This window comes from Xenopus laevis, chromosome 2L (genome assembly GCF_017654675.1).
Source record: "Xenopus laevis strain J_2021 chromosome 2L, Xenopus_laevis_v10.1, whole genome shotgun sequence".
Lineage (NCBI taxonomy): Eukaryota > Metazoa > Chordata > Amphibia > Anura > Pipidae > Xenopus > Xenopus laevis.
The window spans coordinates 108,598,164-108,613,634 of record NC_054373.1 but is presented as its reverse complement, the minus strand read 5'-3'; the positions used below and the strand labels follow the sequence as shown (position 1 = coordinate 108,613,634).

At 42.5% G+C, this 15,471-nt stretch overlaps 1 protein-coding gene across 4 annotated transcripts in view; it reads right to left on the bottom strand.

Annotated features, from left to right (window-relative positions):
• LOC108708366 (RNA-binding protein Musashi homolog 2) overlaps window positions 1–15,471 on the bottom strand; it is a 448,133-nt gene that overhangs the window by 76,499 nt on the left and 356,163 nt on the right. For all 4 annotated transcript variants that reach the window (XM_018246988.2, XM_018246989.2, XM_041582303.1 and 1 more), the window contains exon 10: window positions 215–289. In XM_018246988.2, coding sequence (XP_018102477.1) covers window positions 215–289 — 75 coding nt within the window. The remainder of the gene's footprint in view (window positions 1–214; window positions 290–15,471) is intronic.

Below are 15,471 nucleotides of genomic sequence, written 5' to 3'. Positions count from 1 at the left end.
CTTGGCTTTTTTTTTGCTTAACCACATTCTATCAGCCACTGCATCATCTCCCATTACTCTTCTATTACTGGTTTTAGAACTTCAAATTATCATGTCTCCTACCTTTGCTGCCCTCTGGTCTTCAGCTTTTTAATTCTCTGTTGCCTTTGTACCTCTGCCTTAAATGCAAAGTTCCTACAAACATGTTTGGTGGTACATATGAAAGAAGAAATACCTGGAAACTGGTAGCTGTAGCTTGGGGCAAATCCGGGATATCCTCGGCCATACGTTGCAACAAAATTTGGGTAACCTTTAATAAACAATAAACAACAATATCAGGATCACGTTTGCACTGCATGAGAAACATGGATAAGAGCAAAAAGCACAGATGGATAGTTAACTTTGCCCTCCCCCACACCCAAAAAGCAATATCATGCAATGTATTTGATGGCCATCTGACAAACAAATGGTACAAGTACAAAACCAGAATCCTGCCACTTCACATCAAGTATCCCTTGCTTATTATTGCAGACTGGGATCTCTCTGTTAAAGGAATAATCACATCACAGAGAGCCCGAAGATCAAAGAATTGTAAATCATTAGCCTTTATTATATTGTTTTTCTTTCTACATGGTTTGATTATTCAGGTGCACACTGTTGATTCTGCTCTATACCGAGCAACAAATCCAAAAGGGACAGATGTTACATTTGTGTTTTTTGATGCCATTCTCAACTTTTATCATGAGTGCAGGGCAAACAACTTGTGTACTTGCTACAGCCAGAAATTAATTTTTTTCTGATTTTACAGATCTAACGCAGCTTCAAATCAGCTATACTGAGAGCAAAGAGAGACTGCATGTGCCATCATCATACAGACTCATCAGAGAGACAACAAGGATAAAGTCTTAGGGGCAAATTCACTAACCAGTTAAAATTCGCCAGCGCTGGCTTCGCGCACATCTCAAAACTTCGCCAGGCGTAAACTTGCCTGGACAACGCTAATTAACGAAGATCCGAAGTTGGCCACAGCGAAATTACGCTCAGCAGTTCAAAGTTACGCTAGCGATGGTTAATTAGCATACGGCATGCAGTTAAAGTATATACTGCAGCAAATACATTACACTACACAAGGCCAGGGAACCTTAATAAAATTATATAAAGTTGTTATATTGCCCTACACATAGTATAGTTTAGATGCCATATGTTAGCAAATGTAGGGGGGGAAGGAGGGTACCCCAAAAAAAAATTACGATCTTTTTCAGTCTATCACCCTTTAAATAGGAAAAAAACGCCAGCAAGTATTTTTTTAGGAAGTCCTATCTACTCTTTGCACTTCGCCTGGTCTGAGGTGGCGAAGGCAAGTCTGGCGATAGAGGTAATGTTCAGTAATATCAAAAACTTAGTGAATTTGCGTAGTAACACTACCGAAAATTTGCCTGCCGTTAGAGGGCGAAGTTGCACCAGAGTCTATCTCCTTGGCGAAATTACGCCAGCTACCATTAGTAAATTTCCCCCTTAGGGTTTAAGCAGACGGGCAGATTCGGGGAGATTTAATCGCCTGTCGACTAATCGCCTCTTCTGCGGGGCTACAATCTCCCCGAACTGCCTTCCCCCTGCATTCTGCCTGCTTGAATGAGAAAACGACAGTGCCAATGCACTCGTGGCACTTCAATTTCCGGGTTCCGGGTTTGCAAAAGTTATATTGAATTCGCACAAAGGCAACTTTTCACATTGTGAATATTTTTTAGGTTATCGGCTTTTTTTTATATTACCCCATACGTGTGTTTTAGCAGAGACTATACATGTAGTGTCTTAGCACAGCCAATTAAAACACACGTAAGGGGAAATGTAACTAAAAGTCACAAGCCTTATTTAAAATGGCGTCTTTGCAAATGTTTAGCACTGCTCGCAATGTAAAATCATTCACTGGCAAACATTACATGTTCGCTAAGCAATGGAGTAGCGTAACACCTTCTTTGGAGTTTTGGTAAATATTTTGCCTCAAAAAAAGCTTTGCAATTGCGAAATTTTATTACATACACTTCGAATGTTCGCTAAAGCCATTTGGCTTTGAGATGAAGTCGCTGAGGTCTGTAATCAGTCAAAAAGGACGTAAACATGCTCACTAACGTTTTCAAGTGTCTTTGCACAGGTTTTTTGCACTAGTGAAACATATTACATCCCCCCAGTAGTGTCTTAGCAAAGCCACTTATCACTATTGTCTATTTTGTAGCTGCTACTAGTAGCTCTGTGTGTCTTCACCCTAAGGGTGGTGGCAGACTGGGAGATTAGTCACCCAGCTACACATCTTCTCTACTTCGGGCGACTAATCTTGCCAAATGCCTTCCCGCCAGCAAGAATACGAATCACCAGCGGGATGGCATACAAATCGCTTCATATTTCCAAAGTCACCCAAAGCTTCCTTGTGAAACTGGGTGACTAATCTCCCGTCTGCCACCACCCTAAAGCTGGCCATAGATGCAAAGATCCGATTGTACGAATCCTCGAATGATCGGACTTTCCCATCTCCCGACCTGCCATTAACCATTCAGATCAAATAAAGTAGAAAAGAACAGATCAGCCGATGTTCTGCCCCTGACAGCAATCGTACGAAAGTTATGTCTGACAAAACCTAGTGACAATCTCCCACTGAAAATCGTACGATCGGCAATACACGCAGAGATATTATCTGCAGCCGACAGAAACTTTCTAACCTGTGCGATCGACCAAATGACCGATCTCCGCAGGACGAAAAATGACGGGACTCTCCACACACAGTCCGAAAATCGTACCAATCCTCGATTCATATGATCGGATCTTTGCGTCTATGGCCAGCTTAACCCATAGCAACCAATCAATATCTTTTTGGTTGCTATGGGTTACTGCTCTTAGGCAGAAAACATAACAATCACCATTTAATGTAACATTGCTCTGCAGAGAATGTCTGAAGGGTTTATGTTCAGCAATTAAATACACCAAGGTACCCCCAGTCAAGCTGAAGTCCATACTTTTAAGATGGAAGAGTAAATGCCAAGCGCTCAAGCTAAACACAACACAGGTTTGCTGTGACATTTGGAGAGCTTAGAATGAATGTACTTTGCGTTACAGCTATTGACAGTTTGAGATAAAGGTACTAGTAAAGCCTTATCCCCAGAGCCCAAAGTACCATAGTTAACATATCAGTGCAAGATTGTGAAATGCGATACACTTTGTACAATAATAAAACAAAAAAAGATAACATTCAGTGCTGAACGTGTAGCATTAGGGGTATCTGAAAAGATCGAATTGTATTCGGCATGTCGCAGTCACTTACATTGCAAAGGCTGCTGCGGATGGCAATCAATCATACGGGAGTCAGTGAATCCTGAAGGGCATTAAACGTGCTACGGCTGGCAATACCTATAAAGCATAGGTGCCACCAAGTCTGGCAAAGAAACCATTGATTACATGATACCTGAACTGTGATTTCCTAGAACTGCAGCCATCCATAATGCATGAAACAGCTGTAAGGGCTGCGATACACACAGTGGTCTGCTTTGATTTCCTCAGAAAACCAGTGCTGTTTAGTTTGGTCGCCAGGATCTCCTCGGGTAAAACTGGTACCATGGTTTAACACATGGTTCACATTATAGCGTAAAAGGATTTTTTTTGCTTGGAAAAACCAATCTAGCATGCCAATTGTTAATGATAACTTGAGACTAAAGGTTTACAAATGATATTTATGTAAACTTCAGCAGGGCTACTCTGATTTATTCGAATACAGATTCGTAGATAAATGATAATAATGACCTGTAACTGCACGTAATTTATTATTAAGGCAGCACTTAAAATTACTTTTATGCAAGCAAATAATTTGTTTGTGGCATTTAATGCTCAGAGCTGCATATCCAAGTAGCACTGAATAAATACAAATTTACATACATACATTTAACTTAGTCACACAAAGTCTGCATGCCAGAACACATTCTAAATATGAAAGTTTCACCCAGAGACAAGACAGAAAAGGAGTGAGCACCAGCAGGGCTCACGGAATACTATTTGGGTGCTATCATACAAGCCTAACCAAGATAAAATGTGTTGCTTCTGTGTCTGACGGGTCTAATCATAAGCCCCATCGCTGAACATCTTTCAGGTCATGGCAGATGAAATCATAAATTTATAATACAACATTACTTCAATTTTCCTCATCATTTGCTTCTGTGATGCCCGGCTCTGCTCTAACGAGTCGCAGCCCCGGTCTGCGCGGGGGAAATTGGCTGGCTGAATATCAATAGCACATTAACACCAGGCCCATGTGGATGCTTCATCAAGCCAAATTATGGTCAGGATGACCTATCCACTGCTCCCATTAGGAGCTGTGCTCATCCTTTGCCGGCCGCTGAACACATTTGTTTGCTTCAATACTTCCAGGGAATGATCAATCTCACAATAATTATGTCTTGTCACTAAAGTAAAAATAAAGAAGAAATCATAGCTCGGCTTCAATAGCCTGCTTTAAGAGTTGCCTTGCCTTCTCTTACGTAATGCTGGCACCTAATGACACGATGAGTAAACCTCATGGGTCATATCTGTCACTAGAAACGTGGGGCAATTCTTCAGCAAACTGACAGTTCCATATTTATTATCTGAGGGTATCTGTAGAAAACAGTGGGGAGAAATTGAGCTTCTGAGACCTACTGTATTCCCAGGATGTAGTCTGGTACATCGTGGAGCTCATTTATAAACAGTGGGCAAATTTGCACCAAGGCAGTAACCTATGGCAATCAATCAGTTGATTGCTTTCACTGTTCAACCTGCAGCTGGCTGAAAATAGCTAATCACTGATTGGTTGCTATGGGTAACTGCCCAGATGCAAATTTGCCCACTGTTTCTAAATGAACCCCAATGTATGTAACAGGATCAGTCACCTGCATTCATTCTGTAGTTGTGTTCACAGTTACAGGGATAAGCCTTGTCTTGTGCTGTAGGTAGGTGCATGTCAAATTGCACTCTAACACAACACAGCCAATGTTGGGTAAATGGTCATTAGTGTTCGCCCATTTTAATTGACCGTGCAAAAAATGAGAAAGGTCCCTACTCCTGATTTCAGCAACTATTTGAACAAAAATGTGGGCTACAATGTCTTTGATAGAAAACTATTAATTGGTGACGTGATGGCCACCCTAATAATACCAAGTGACTGTGTAAGAACCAATGGTGCAAGTAACATCAAGTCACATATGCAGGAATATGGCAATGCAAAAGGAAGTGCGAGGACGCAAAAGCAGAGTCAGGTATGTGCAGTGTAGAGAAAGCACAGGATTACATTTTGGGATTTGTGGGAAGGATAAAAATGCAAGGCTAGGCCATAATAAAGAGATAGTGACACCAGAAATTAAGCACTTTTTTTTATATCTGTCATAATATTGAAAGAAAGCTACTAATAACTTTGCCATAAAGTATTTGCACAATGCTTTTACATTACCTGTCGGATGCCCCATGTTCCTGTATGAGGGCTAGAAGAATTAATTCAGCACAGTACCACGTAGTTAAAAATATGCCTTTATTCAAATTCTCATGGCAGACCCGTTCAGCAACGTTTAAGGCCTATATATGGCCTTTTATCAAGCTGTATGAGGGAGCTGCCATATTTGTGCAGCAGGAGTCCATTAGCATTAGAAACTTTAACTGACAGGCTGAGATGGGACAGTCAGGTTGACATTACAGTGAGTTTTAGAAACTTCCACTAACAGTAAAAAAAAACAGACCTCTCAGCAAAAAATGATCAACATGACCTATAGGTAACTTTTAATGTACATTCATATTTTAAAAAGTCGTTCTTTAGTGTCAGTATCACTTTAAATGTGTAAGGGAAGAATACTTTAAATGGCAACACAGGAAAGAGCTCAAATGACAGGGGTGAAAGAGTGATGAGTACCAAATAACTGCAATTGGAATCGTCTGAATGGGGTTTGGATGCCTCCCAGTATGGCCTCTTTGTAACTGGCAAATATGGAATTAAAAGGCACATGGCCCATAAGTTTCCCACAGTAACTCACATAGAGCTTGTGAGTTAATCAGGGTCTCCAGTCAGGAATTCCTTTTCCCTCCCCCCTCAAACTACATACACTATTAATGCCTTCTGTTCTCATATTAAAATGTGCACAATGTTTTCTCATACTTTTATCTGATCTGTCTGCATGTTAATTCTGCTCGATAAAGTGAGTGCAATATTAATGTGTCATTCAAATTCCATCCTATTTGCTTGTTTTGGCTCGTATTACAGAACATGTCCGCAGGAATCTTGGCCACGGTTCCGCCATGTTCAGGGTAAAGGGAAAGTTGTTCAATAAAAAATATTCTTGGCAATGGAGGGGGAGAGAAGGGGGCAGTATGCAAGAAGTCAGAAAGGGTACTTAAACTTTTCTGCACAATCACAAATCAAATCAATCACAAAATAAATTCAAGATTTGATGCTAATCAGCTCATTTTAAAAGCCAATTTGAAAAGGAAGTTAGAATTATTAGATACAAATTGTATAAGCAAGCAGGTATTTGCAGGTGTGTGTTCAAGCCTTTCCAAAGGAGACTGATTTGCTCAATGTTTGAGTGCACATGTAGTTTTCATTTAATATATGTCAGGGAGCCGGGAGCTCCCTCCAGGGAGGTTGTCAGGATCAAGGAGGAAGCCCTCTTGAGGGAACAAGGTCGCGGTGTCCAAAGGGTTAAACGAAGAATAGTCAGGATCAGGCAAGAGTTCACAGGCAGGCAGAATACAACAAGGTCCAAGGTCCAGGCAAAGGGGTCAGGAAACAGATCAGGAACAAGATTTGGCAATAAGGTACACAGGAAACCCAGGATACACTTTAGGGAAGGTAATCCTATACTTGGGCGCCATTCTGGCGTCTAAACAGGCTTTTTATTTGAATTTGGCGCCTTAGTGACGTCATTGACGTCCTTGCGCCGACGTCGGCGCACTGACGTCATCGCGCCGGCGCCGCTTACCCACGTGGCGGCCATGGGCGCCGCCATCTTGGGAAGCGACGCCGGCAGGAGAGGACGCGCCGCCCGGAGCTCTTGGACCTGCTCCGGGCGGCGCTCGTGACAGTACCCCCCCCCTCACGGGGGGCCTCCGGACCACCAGGATTTGGCTTCTGGGGAAATTTGGAGTGGAACTCCCTCACCAGACGAGGAGCGTGAACATCACGGTGACCTTCCCAGGAGCATTCTTCAGGGCCAAAGCCCCTCCACTGAATGAGGTACTGAAGAGACCCTCTGGAGATCCTGGAGTCTAGGATTCTCTCCACCTCGTACTCGAGTTGACCCTCCACAGAGATGGCAGGAGGAGGAGATTGACCGCCAGAGAACCGGTTGGTGATGGCGGGTTTCACCAGAGACACGTGGAACACGTTGGGGATTCTCATCTCTGGTGGCAGTTGGAGTCTGACAGCCGCAGGGTTGATTATCTCCAAGATGGGGAATGGACCCAAGAATTTTGGACCCAACTTGGAGATGGTATCTTCAACCGGATATTCCTGGAAGAGAGCCAGACATTATCACCCACCTTGTAGGGAGGAGAGGATCTTCGACGACGATCCGCGAAAGTCTTATGAACAAGAGCGCTCTTCTCTAGGTTCAACTTGGTAGCAGCCCAAATAGCAGACATATGGGCTGCGGAGTCGTCAGCAGCCGGGACATCAGATAGCACAAAGTCTTGGGGAAAAGCTTGAGGATGCAGACCATACACCGACATGAACGGAGACCTCCCTGTAGAGGAATGACAAGCATTATTATGAGCGAATTCCGCCCATGGGAGGAGATCAGACCAGTCATCCTGGCAGAGGGATACGTGGTTCCTCAGGAACTGTTCCAGGGCTTGGTTGACACGTTCAGCTGCCCCATTCGTCTGCGGATGGTATGCAGATGAAAACTGAAGAACAATTCCCAGGTCTTTACATAGGGAACGCCAGAATTTGGCAGTAAACTGGGTGCCTCTATCGGAGACGATCTCCACCGGGAAACCATGCAGGCGGAAGATGTACTGGATAAATAGCTGGGACAACTCCACCGCAGAGGGCAACTTCTTCAGAGGGATGAAATGGGCCATTTTGGAGAAGCGGTCAATAACAACCCAGATCACAGTATTCCCACCGGAGGGAGGAAGTTCGACAATAAAGTCCATAGAGAGGTGCGTCCATGGACGAGAGGGTATCGGCAAAGGCTGTAACAACCCACTGGGGCGGGAATGGCTAGGCTTAGAAGTGGCGCAGACATTACAAGCAGCCACAAAGTCCTTTACATCCTTGCGGATATCAGGCCACCAGACTAGGCGCCTCAAAAGTTCAAGGGTCTTGGCCGGACCAGGATGTCCAGCTTGCCTGGAGCAGTGGGTTTGTTGCAGGATGGCCAGGCGAAGTTCTGGAGGGACGAAGGCCATGCCAATCGGAGTATCTTGAGGAGCCGAGGACTGCCCAGCCAGAATCTGGTCGGCAAATTGGGGATACAGAGAGGCAATGATCTTGACTTGTGGAATGATTGGTTCCTGTCTCTCAGGGTCACGGTCCACCGGAGTGAAGCTACGAGACAAGGCGTCGGCCTTCAGATTTTTGGAACCTGGGCGATAAGTCAAAACAAAGTTAAATCGGGAAAAGAAAAGGGCCCACCTGGCTTGTCTGGGATTTAGCCTCTTGAGGGACTGTATGAACTCCAGATTTTTGTGATCAGTGAAAATCTGGACAGGAATTTCAGAACCCTCCAGGAGGTGACGCCATTCTTCAAGGGCAAGCTTGACTGCCAGGAGTTCTCGATTTCCGACATCATAGTTCTGCTCTGCGGATGAGAACTTCTTGGAGAAAAACGCACAGGGGTGCAATTTTCCATCAGAGGAGTGTCTCTGAGACAGGATAGCTCCGGCTCCGACTTCAGAAGCATCAACTTCGATGCAGAAGGGTAGTGCAGGATTGGGATGTCGAAGAACAGGAGCAGACGTGAAGGCCTCTTTCAAGGACTGAAAGGCTTCTATGGCAGATGGAGGCCACAGGCTGGGTTTACCCCCTTTTCGGATGAGGGCCAGGATAGGTGCAATGCGGGAAGAGAACCCCCGGATGAACTGTCGATAATAATTAGCAAATCCGATGAATCTCTGGATTGCTTTGGTACTCAGTGGGAGAGGCCACTCCTGGATGGCCGACACTTTCACGGGGTCCATCTCAAATCCCTCTGGAGAGATAATGTATCCTAGGAAGGGGATCTTGGATACCTCGAAAACACACTTCTCCAACTTGGCGAAGAGAGAGTTCTTCCTCAGACGAGAGAGTACCTCCTTCACCTGGGAGCGATGACTTTCAAGGTCCTTGGAAAAGATCAGGATGTCGTCCAAGTATACGACTACGAACCTTCCTAGGAGATCTCGGAACACATCATTCACAAACTCCTGGAAGACGGCAGGGGCATTGCATAGGCCGAAGGGCATAACGAGATATTCATAGTGCCCATCCCGAGTGTTGAATGCCGTCTTCCATTCGTCACCCTCCCGGATGCGAATGAGGTTGTAGGCCCCCCGGAGATCCAACTTGGAGAAAATCTTTGCCCCTTTCAGCTGGTCAAAGAGCTCGGCAATCAGGGGCAGAGGGTATCTGTTTTTCACGGTGATCTTATTCAGACCCCGATAGTCTATACAAGGCCGAAGGCCTCCGTCCTTCTTCTCCACGAAGAAGAACCCAGCCCCTGCAGGAGAGGTAGAAGGGCGGATAAACCCCCGCTGGAGATTTTCTTGGATGTACTCCTTCATAGCGGTAGTCTCTGCAGGAGAGAGAGGGTAGGTGCGCCCTCTGGGGGGCATAGCCCCAGGCAGGAGTTCAACCGGACAGTCGTAGGAGCGATGTGGGGGAAGGAACTCTGCAGACTTTTTACAAAATACATCGGAAAATCCCTTGTAAGTGGAGGGTAAAGTCTTTAATTCCGCAGAGGAGACATTCACCTTCTCGAGGGGTTTTGGCGGAAGGCAATGTTGCAGGCAAAATGAACTCCAACGAGAGATCTGCCCAGTGGACCAGTCTATGGTGGGGTTATGCAGACGTAACCATGGAAGACCCAATATCACTGGAGTAGAAGGACAGGGATGATGAAGAATGAAAGTTTTTCTTGATGCAGCGCCCCAACTTGTACAGATAGTTCCGCCGTGAACTTTGTGACGAATTCAAACTCCAGGGGTTTGTCATCTATGGCAGTAATTCGCAGGGGAGAAGACAATGGAAGCAGAGGAATCTTCATGCGTTCGGCAAAAAAGGCATCCATGAAATTGCCATCCGCTCCGGAGTCGAGGAAGGCCCTTTCGAAGATAGACTTACTTGCCAGGTGAATCTGCAAAGGAAGAAGAAGCCTGCGTGAATTTTCTTGATACTTCTCCAGAGAACCTCGAGTGATGCCCCCTACATGAGAAACCTGAGACATACCTCGGGGTACAAAACTCTTGGCTTTGGCAGGACAGGCGTTGGCAAAATGGGAATGCCCACCACAGTATAAACAGAGACCTGCCATACGTCTTCGGAGTCTTTCCTGCTCGGAGAGGCGAGTCTTTCCTACTTGCATGGGTTCCTCCAAGGGAGACGTCGACACATGGGTCACCGGAACAGCGGGTGTTTGCAGAATCGGCCTTTGAAAGCGAGGGGCCAACATGGGAGAAAATCGTCTACTGGAATAGACATGTTCAATGTGTAAAACCTGGTGAAGCATTTAGATCTCAGAAAACAATTAACCTTTTGGAAAAAGGCAAATACACATTTCACCCCTAACTAGTCTATATAAGAGGCACCATATATCTAAGTGTGTTTTGTCGAAAATTATTTATATATATAATTTGACACATTTCAAAGGGAATAATATATAAGCAAGTCAAGCTTTTATAGGTTGCATGGAAAGACTGAATGAGGTATTGCAGCAGGGGGTTCATGCCGTTGTCACGAGTCTCCTATGGCAACAACTGTTGCGCTTTCTTGCCGTTTTAGCTCCACAGGAAAAAAATCACCATAATACCAGATCAGGAATTGTCTTGACTACTATGTATCTGTGAAGCTGAAGGACAGAGACACACACAGTTATTTCTGGAGATTAGTCGCCCAGTGACAAATCGCTTCTTCTTCGGGCGACTAATCTCCCCGAACTGCCTTCCCTCCGTCTAGAATGTAAATCTACGGCAGGTAGGGTTGCCACCTGGCCGGTATTTTACCGGCCTGACCGGTAAAAATGATGGTTGATCCGAGTGTTATTAATAGTGAAAAAAGCTGGCTAGAATGTAAATTGAAGAAGCGATTTGAGTGCCAGCCTGCCGTACATTTACATTCTAGCAGGCGGGAAGGGAGATTAGTCGCCCAAAGAACTGATTTGTCGCTGGGCGACTAATCTCCCGAAATAGCAGCGTGTGTCTCTGCCCTTAGGCACACATTATCAACTAATTCAAGAAAACAGGACCCGTTACAGTTTGGATCATAGTTAAATTGTACCAAAGTCCATTAACTATAATAAGCTCCTCTCAATTAATATCACATCATGCCCTAATCACACATCACCATTTATAAACATTCTGATCAACATTAGTTGTTTTAGAGGCCATGAAAAAAAATCATTTTCACTTAAGCCCTGAATGCCAAGTAAGTTTTTTAAATAGCCTAATATAAAAAACACAAATGAGTGAAAATGCGGAACTAATCAGAATTGCAAAGCGAAAACCTAGAAATGCTCAAATATCTTGAGCAAATACAAATGGAAAAAAACCAAAAACCTCTAAAAGCTTGAATTAAAGAAAAATGTTGCAAATGGGAAAGGAACTCTACATGACCTCAACAGCTTTAAAGGAATTGTTCAGTGTAAAAATAAAAACTGGGTAAATAGATAGGCTGTGCAAAATAAAAAATGTTTCTAATATAGTTAGTTAGCCAAACGTGTAATGTATAAAGGCTGGAGTGATTTGATGTATAACATGTCAGTCAGATCACTACTTCCTGCTTTTCAGCTCTCTTGGTTTACACTGACTGGTTACCCTGGCTACCAGGCAGTAACCAATCAGAGACTTGTGGGGGGGCCACATGGGTCATTTCTGATGCTTTTGAATCTGAGCTGAATGCTGAGGATCAATTGCAAACTCACTGAACAGAAATGTACCATGTGGCCCCCCTTCAAGTCGCTGACTAGCTCAGAGTTATAGAGCTGAAAAGCAGGAAGTTGGATTCTGGCTGTTTTATTAGACATCTCTTCAGTCCAGCCTTTATACATTACATTTGTGGCTAACTAACTATATTAGAAACATTTTTTATTTTGCACAGCCTATCTATTTACCCAGTTTTTATTTTCACACTGAACTGTTCCTTTAAGATGACAATGTTTTGTATTAGTGTTTTTTTGTGTTTTTAAAGGTGGCCATACAAAGAGAGATCCACTCGTTTGGCAATGTCCCCAAATGAGCGGATCTCTCCCCATTATGCCCACCCTGGGGCCCAATGATTGGATCCCAACGAATGGTAACGGGCGGTCGGTCGTGGGACCACATCAACAAACAGATGCGGCCGCGATCAGACGGGATTTTTAGTCCCATCCGATCGAGATCTGGCCAGTATTAAACGCTGTTACGTGACTTATTCAAGCTAAATGATATATAAATTGGTGGTGTCTGTAAAGACATTGGGGTATATTTATCAAAGAGTGAAGTTAGAGATCGCCACAATGCTTATTTCACCCAATGCTTATGTTATTTAAAGTTTCAGATAAATATAATGGCAAGAGCCAACTGTTAATTAACACATCTACATGTTTGCTGCTGCAGTTACTCATTCCATATATATATATATATATATATATATATATATATATATATATATATATATACACCAAAGTCCTCTAGAGTGAAATTCCACCATACTCCATTCATTTCTATGGGATTTTGAAAGGCGCATTTATCAAAAGATGAACTTTTACTTTTACCATTGATAAATACTATTTTAAGAATCTCATAGAAATGAATGGAGAGTGGTGGAATTTCACTCTAGAGGACTTTGGTGATCACTAACTTCACTCTTTGATAAATATACCTCTGTATATGGAATGAGTAACTGCAGCAGCAAACATGTAGATGTGTTAATTGACAGTTGGCTCTTGCCATTATATTTATCTGAAACTTTAAATAACATAAGCATTGGGTGAAATAAAATAAATCCAGTAAAACCCACTAAAAGAGAGGACTATATTAATTATATTAGGACTATTTTAAAAACACCAAATATTTATGAAAAATATCTTCAGCCATATTGTTTAGCTCCACTTTAATTTCCATAGACAGCAAAAATAACTGGATGCAAATACAGTTATTCCAAGTACACTGGGCACCAATGATATTATTTCTTGGGTAGCCATCTACTAGGAAGTTCAGCGCTGGGGTTTCAGGGGTTATATGGATCCAGTTAAATGAATTGAGAATCAGTTGTTTCCCGGTTATGCTCTTCAGTTATATCTCTTCCAGAATGTGGAGAGATGGGTTTGTGCAGTCAGCATACAAAGAAAATCAAATATTTATGAAAACGCTATAATCTTGAAAGTAAAATCAAGGTCACATCATTATTGGCTACTCTGAAGACAAAAAGTTTGCACCACAAACTTCAGATTAGTATTTTGTATAGCTGCCAGCACAAACATGATGATAACATCTGATTCATAATACTGCTTGCAAGTCCATTAATGTGTGGAGTGTTTGCTATCTATCTGCTAAGGAGCCATTTAAAAATAGTAAGAAAATAATGTATGTAGTGGTCAGTAAAAAAGGCACAATGAACATCAAACTCTTTTAGATCAACAGAGATACAACTGAACAAAACCTATAATAAATTAGTCAAAATGAAACTGTCAGATCAATTCATTAAAATAGGACTATGACATTTTAGAATTGGTTGTCCAGCTAACAAGATAGTCACTACCATGCGGGTGGTTAGGGGTTGTATACTGGCAATCGGATTATCTACCTTGCAATGAGCAAACATAATATCATAACAACAAAAACAAGTTAGGGGTTTAGAAAATGAACCCCTTAGTTTTGGTTTTGCATAGTTCCAATAGAAACTTGGACACTTTAACACCCCAAAAGTAAACCTTTAGAGCACAGTGATGCAGAGTTGAAAACGGGAACAATCCATGGAGAAATTAGGATGCGGGGGAGTCTTAATTGAATTCTTATTTATATTTTCTACATTTTATAACGTACAGAAAACCAGTGGCCACAGTAATAACAAGAGTCGGCAACCAGTTTTGTATCAGGCCTGACTAGCTTTATAAGTATGTATTTTTTCGAAGTCTAAGTCTGACTTTGCAATGGACAATAGATATCTAAAATAGTGCAAGCATTATCCACACAAATATAAATAATCTGAAAAAAATATTGTTTTCAGTGATTCAGTACTGAGCACAATGAACTTGTCTGAATCCTGCAAAAATTGATGAAATCTAGATAAATGCCACAATGTTTTTAAGATTTGTTTTATCCCTAACTAACAGAGTAGCGAAGGCCTAATACCGTTACTGCTCTAGGGTAGCCAACAGAATTCAGAGCCTTGCATGGAAGAATTAAGTCAACTTTATGGAAATTGTATAGTAATATCTGACTGAATCAATCTGCCTCTTTTCTAACCAAGGAGAGAAATGTAAGGACACTTCACATTGAACAATTATTATAATTTTACCATGCAGATAGTTCAGTGGAGCTACACCTTGCAAACCAAATGTGCACTCAAGATATTGAAGTCATTTTTCACCTTATCTTTACTCTGTGGTTGGTATGATGGCCATAGCTTCTTCTACTTCCATCTAATATGTGCACACTAATTGTTGTGATTTTATCTTAGGATCAAATGACCAGTGAATACATTATGTGAAAATGTCACCAGCAAATTGAAGCAAGTCCCTTAACAGGAAAACTCTGATGATGTAAGTTACAGGTATGCTGCTAGAAAGTTGATTCTCTTAAAGAAATGCCCCACTTTTTCTGGACAGATACTTTGCCTTTTTCAGCAGCACTGAAATAAATATTGCAAACAGCAAAAAAGAAATGAACAGTGCAAGATATCGAAGTCATTAAAAAGTAAGGGCACCACACCATATATATACATAAATCCAACCAGACAAATATTAATAAGGGAAGATCTCACAGTTCACCCCAGTCTAAGGGTGCATACTACCAATTGAAAGATGGAAATGTGGTGTGAGACTCCCAAAAATTCAAAACAGTAGTTAAAAGTACAAAATAATTTGTTAGGACATGAAAGAAAGGGGCCTTACAAGTTTCATGCCTATTGGGGCACTTACTCATGTACCACCTGTACATATATTTTATAGGGGCTGTGACCAATCAGGAGAACACATGTATGTGGTAGATATAGATATGTACAGAGGTGTGCCCATATGTATGTACAGGTAGATAGATGTGAAAGCTTTAGGCCCCTTTCTTTCAGGTCCTAATAAATGATTTTGCACTTTT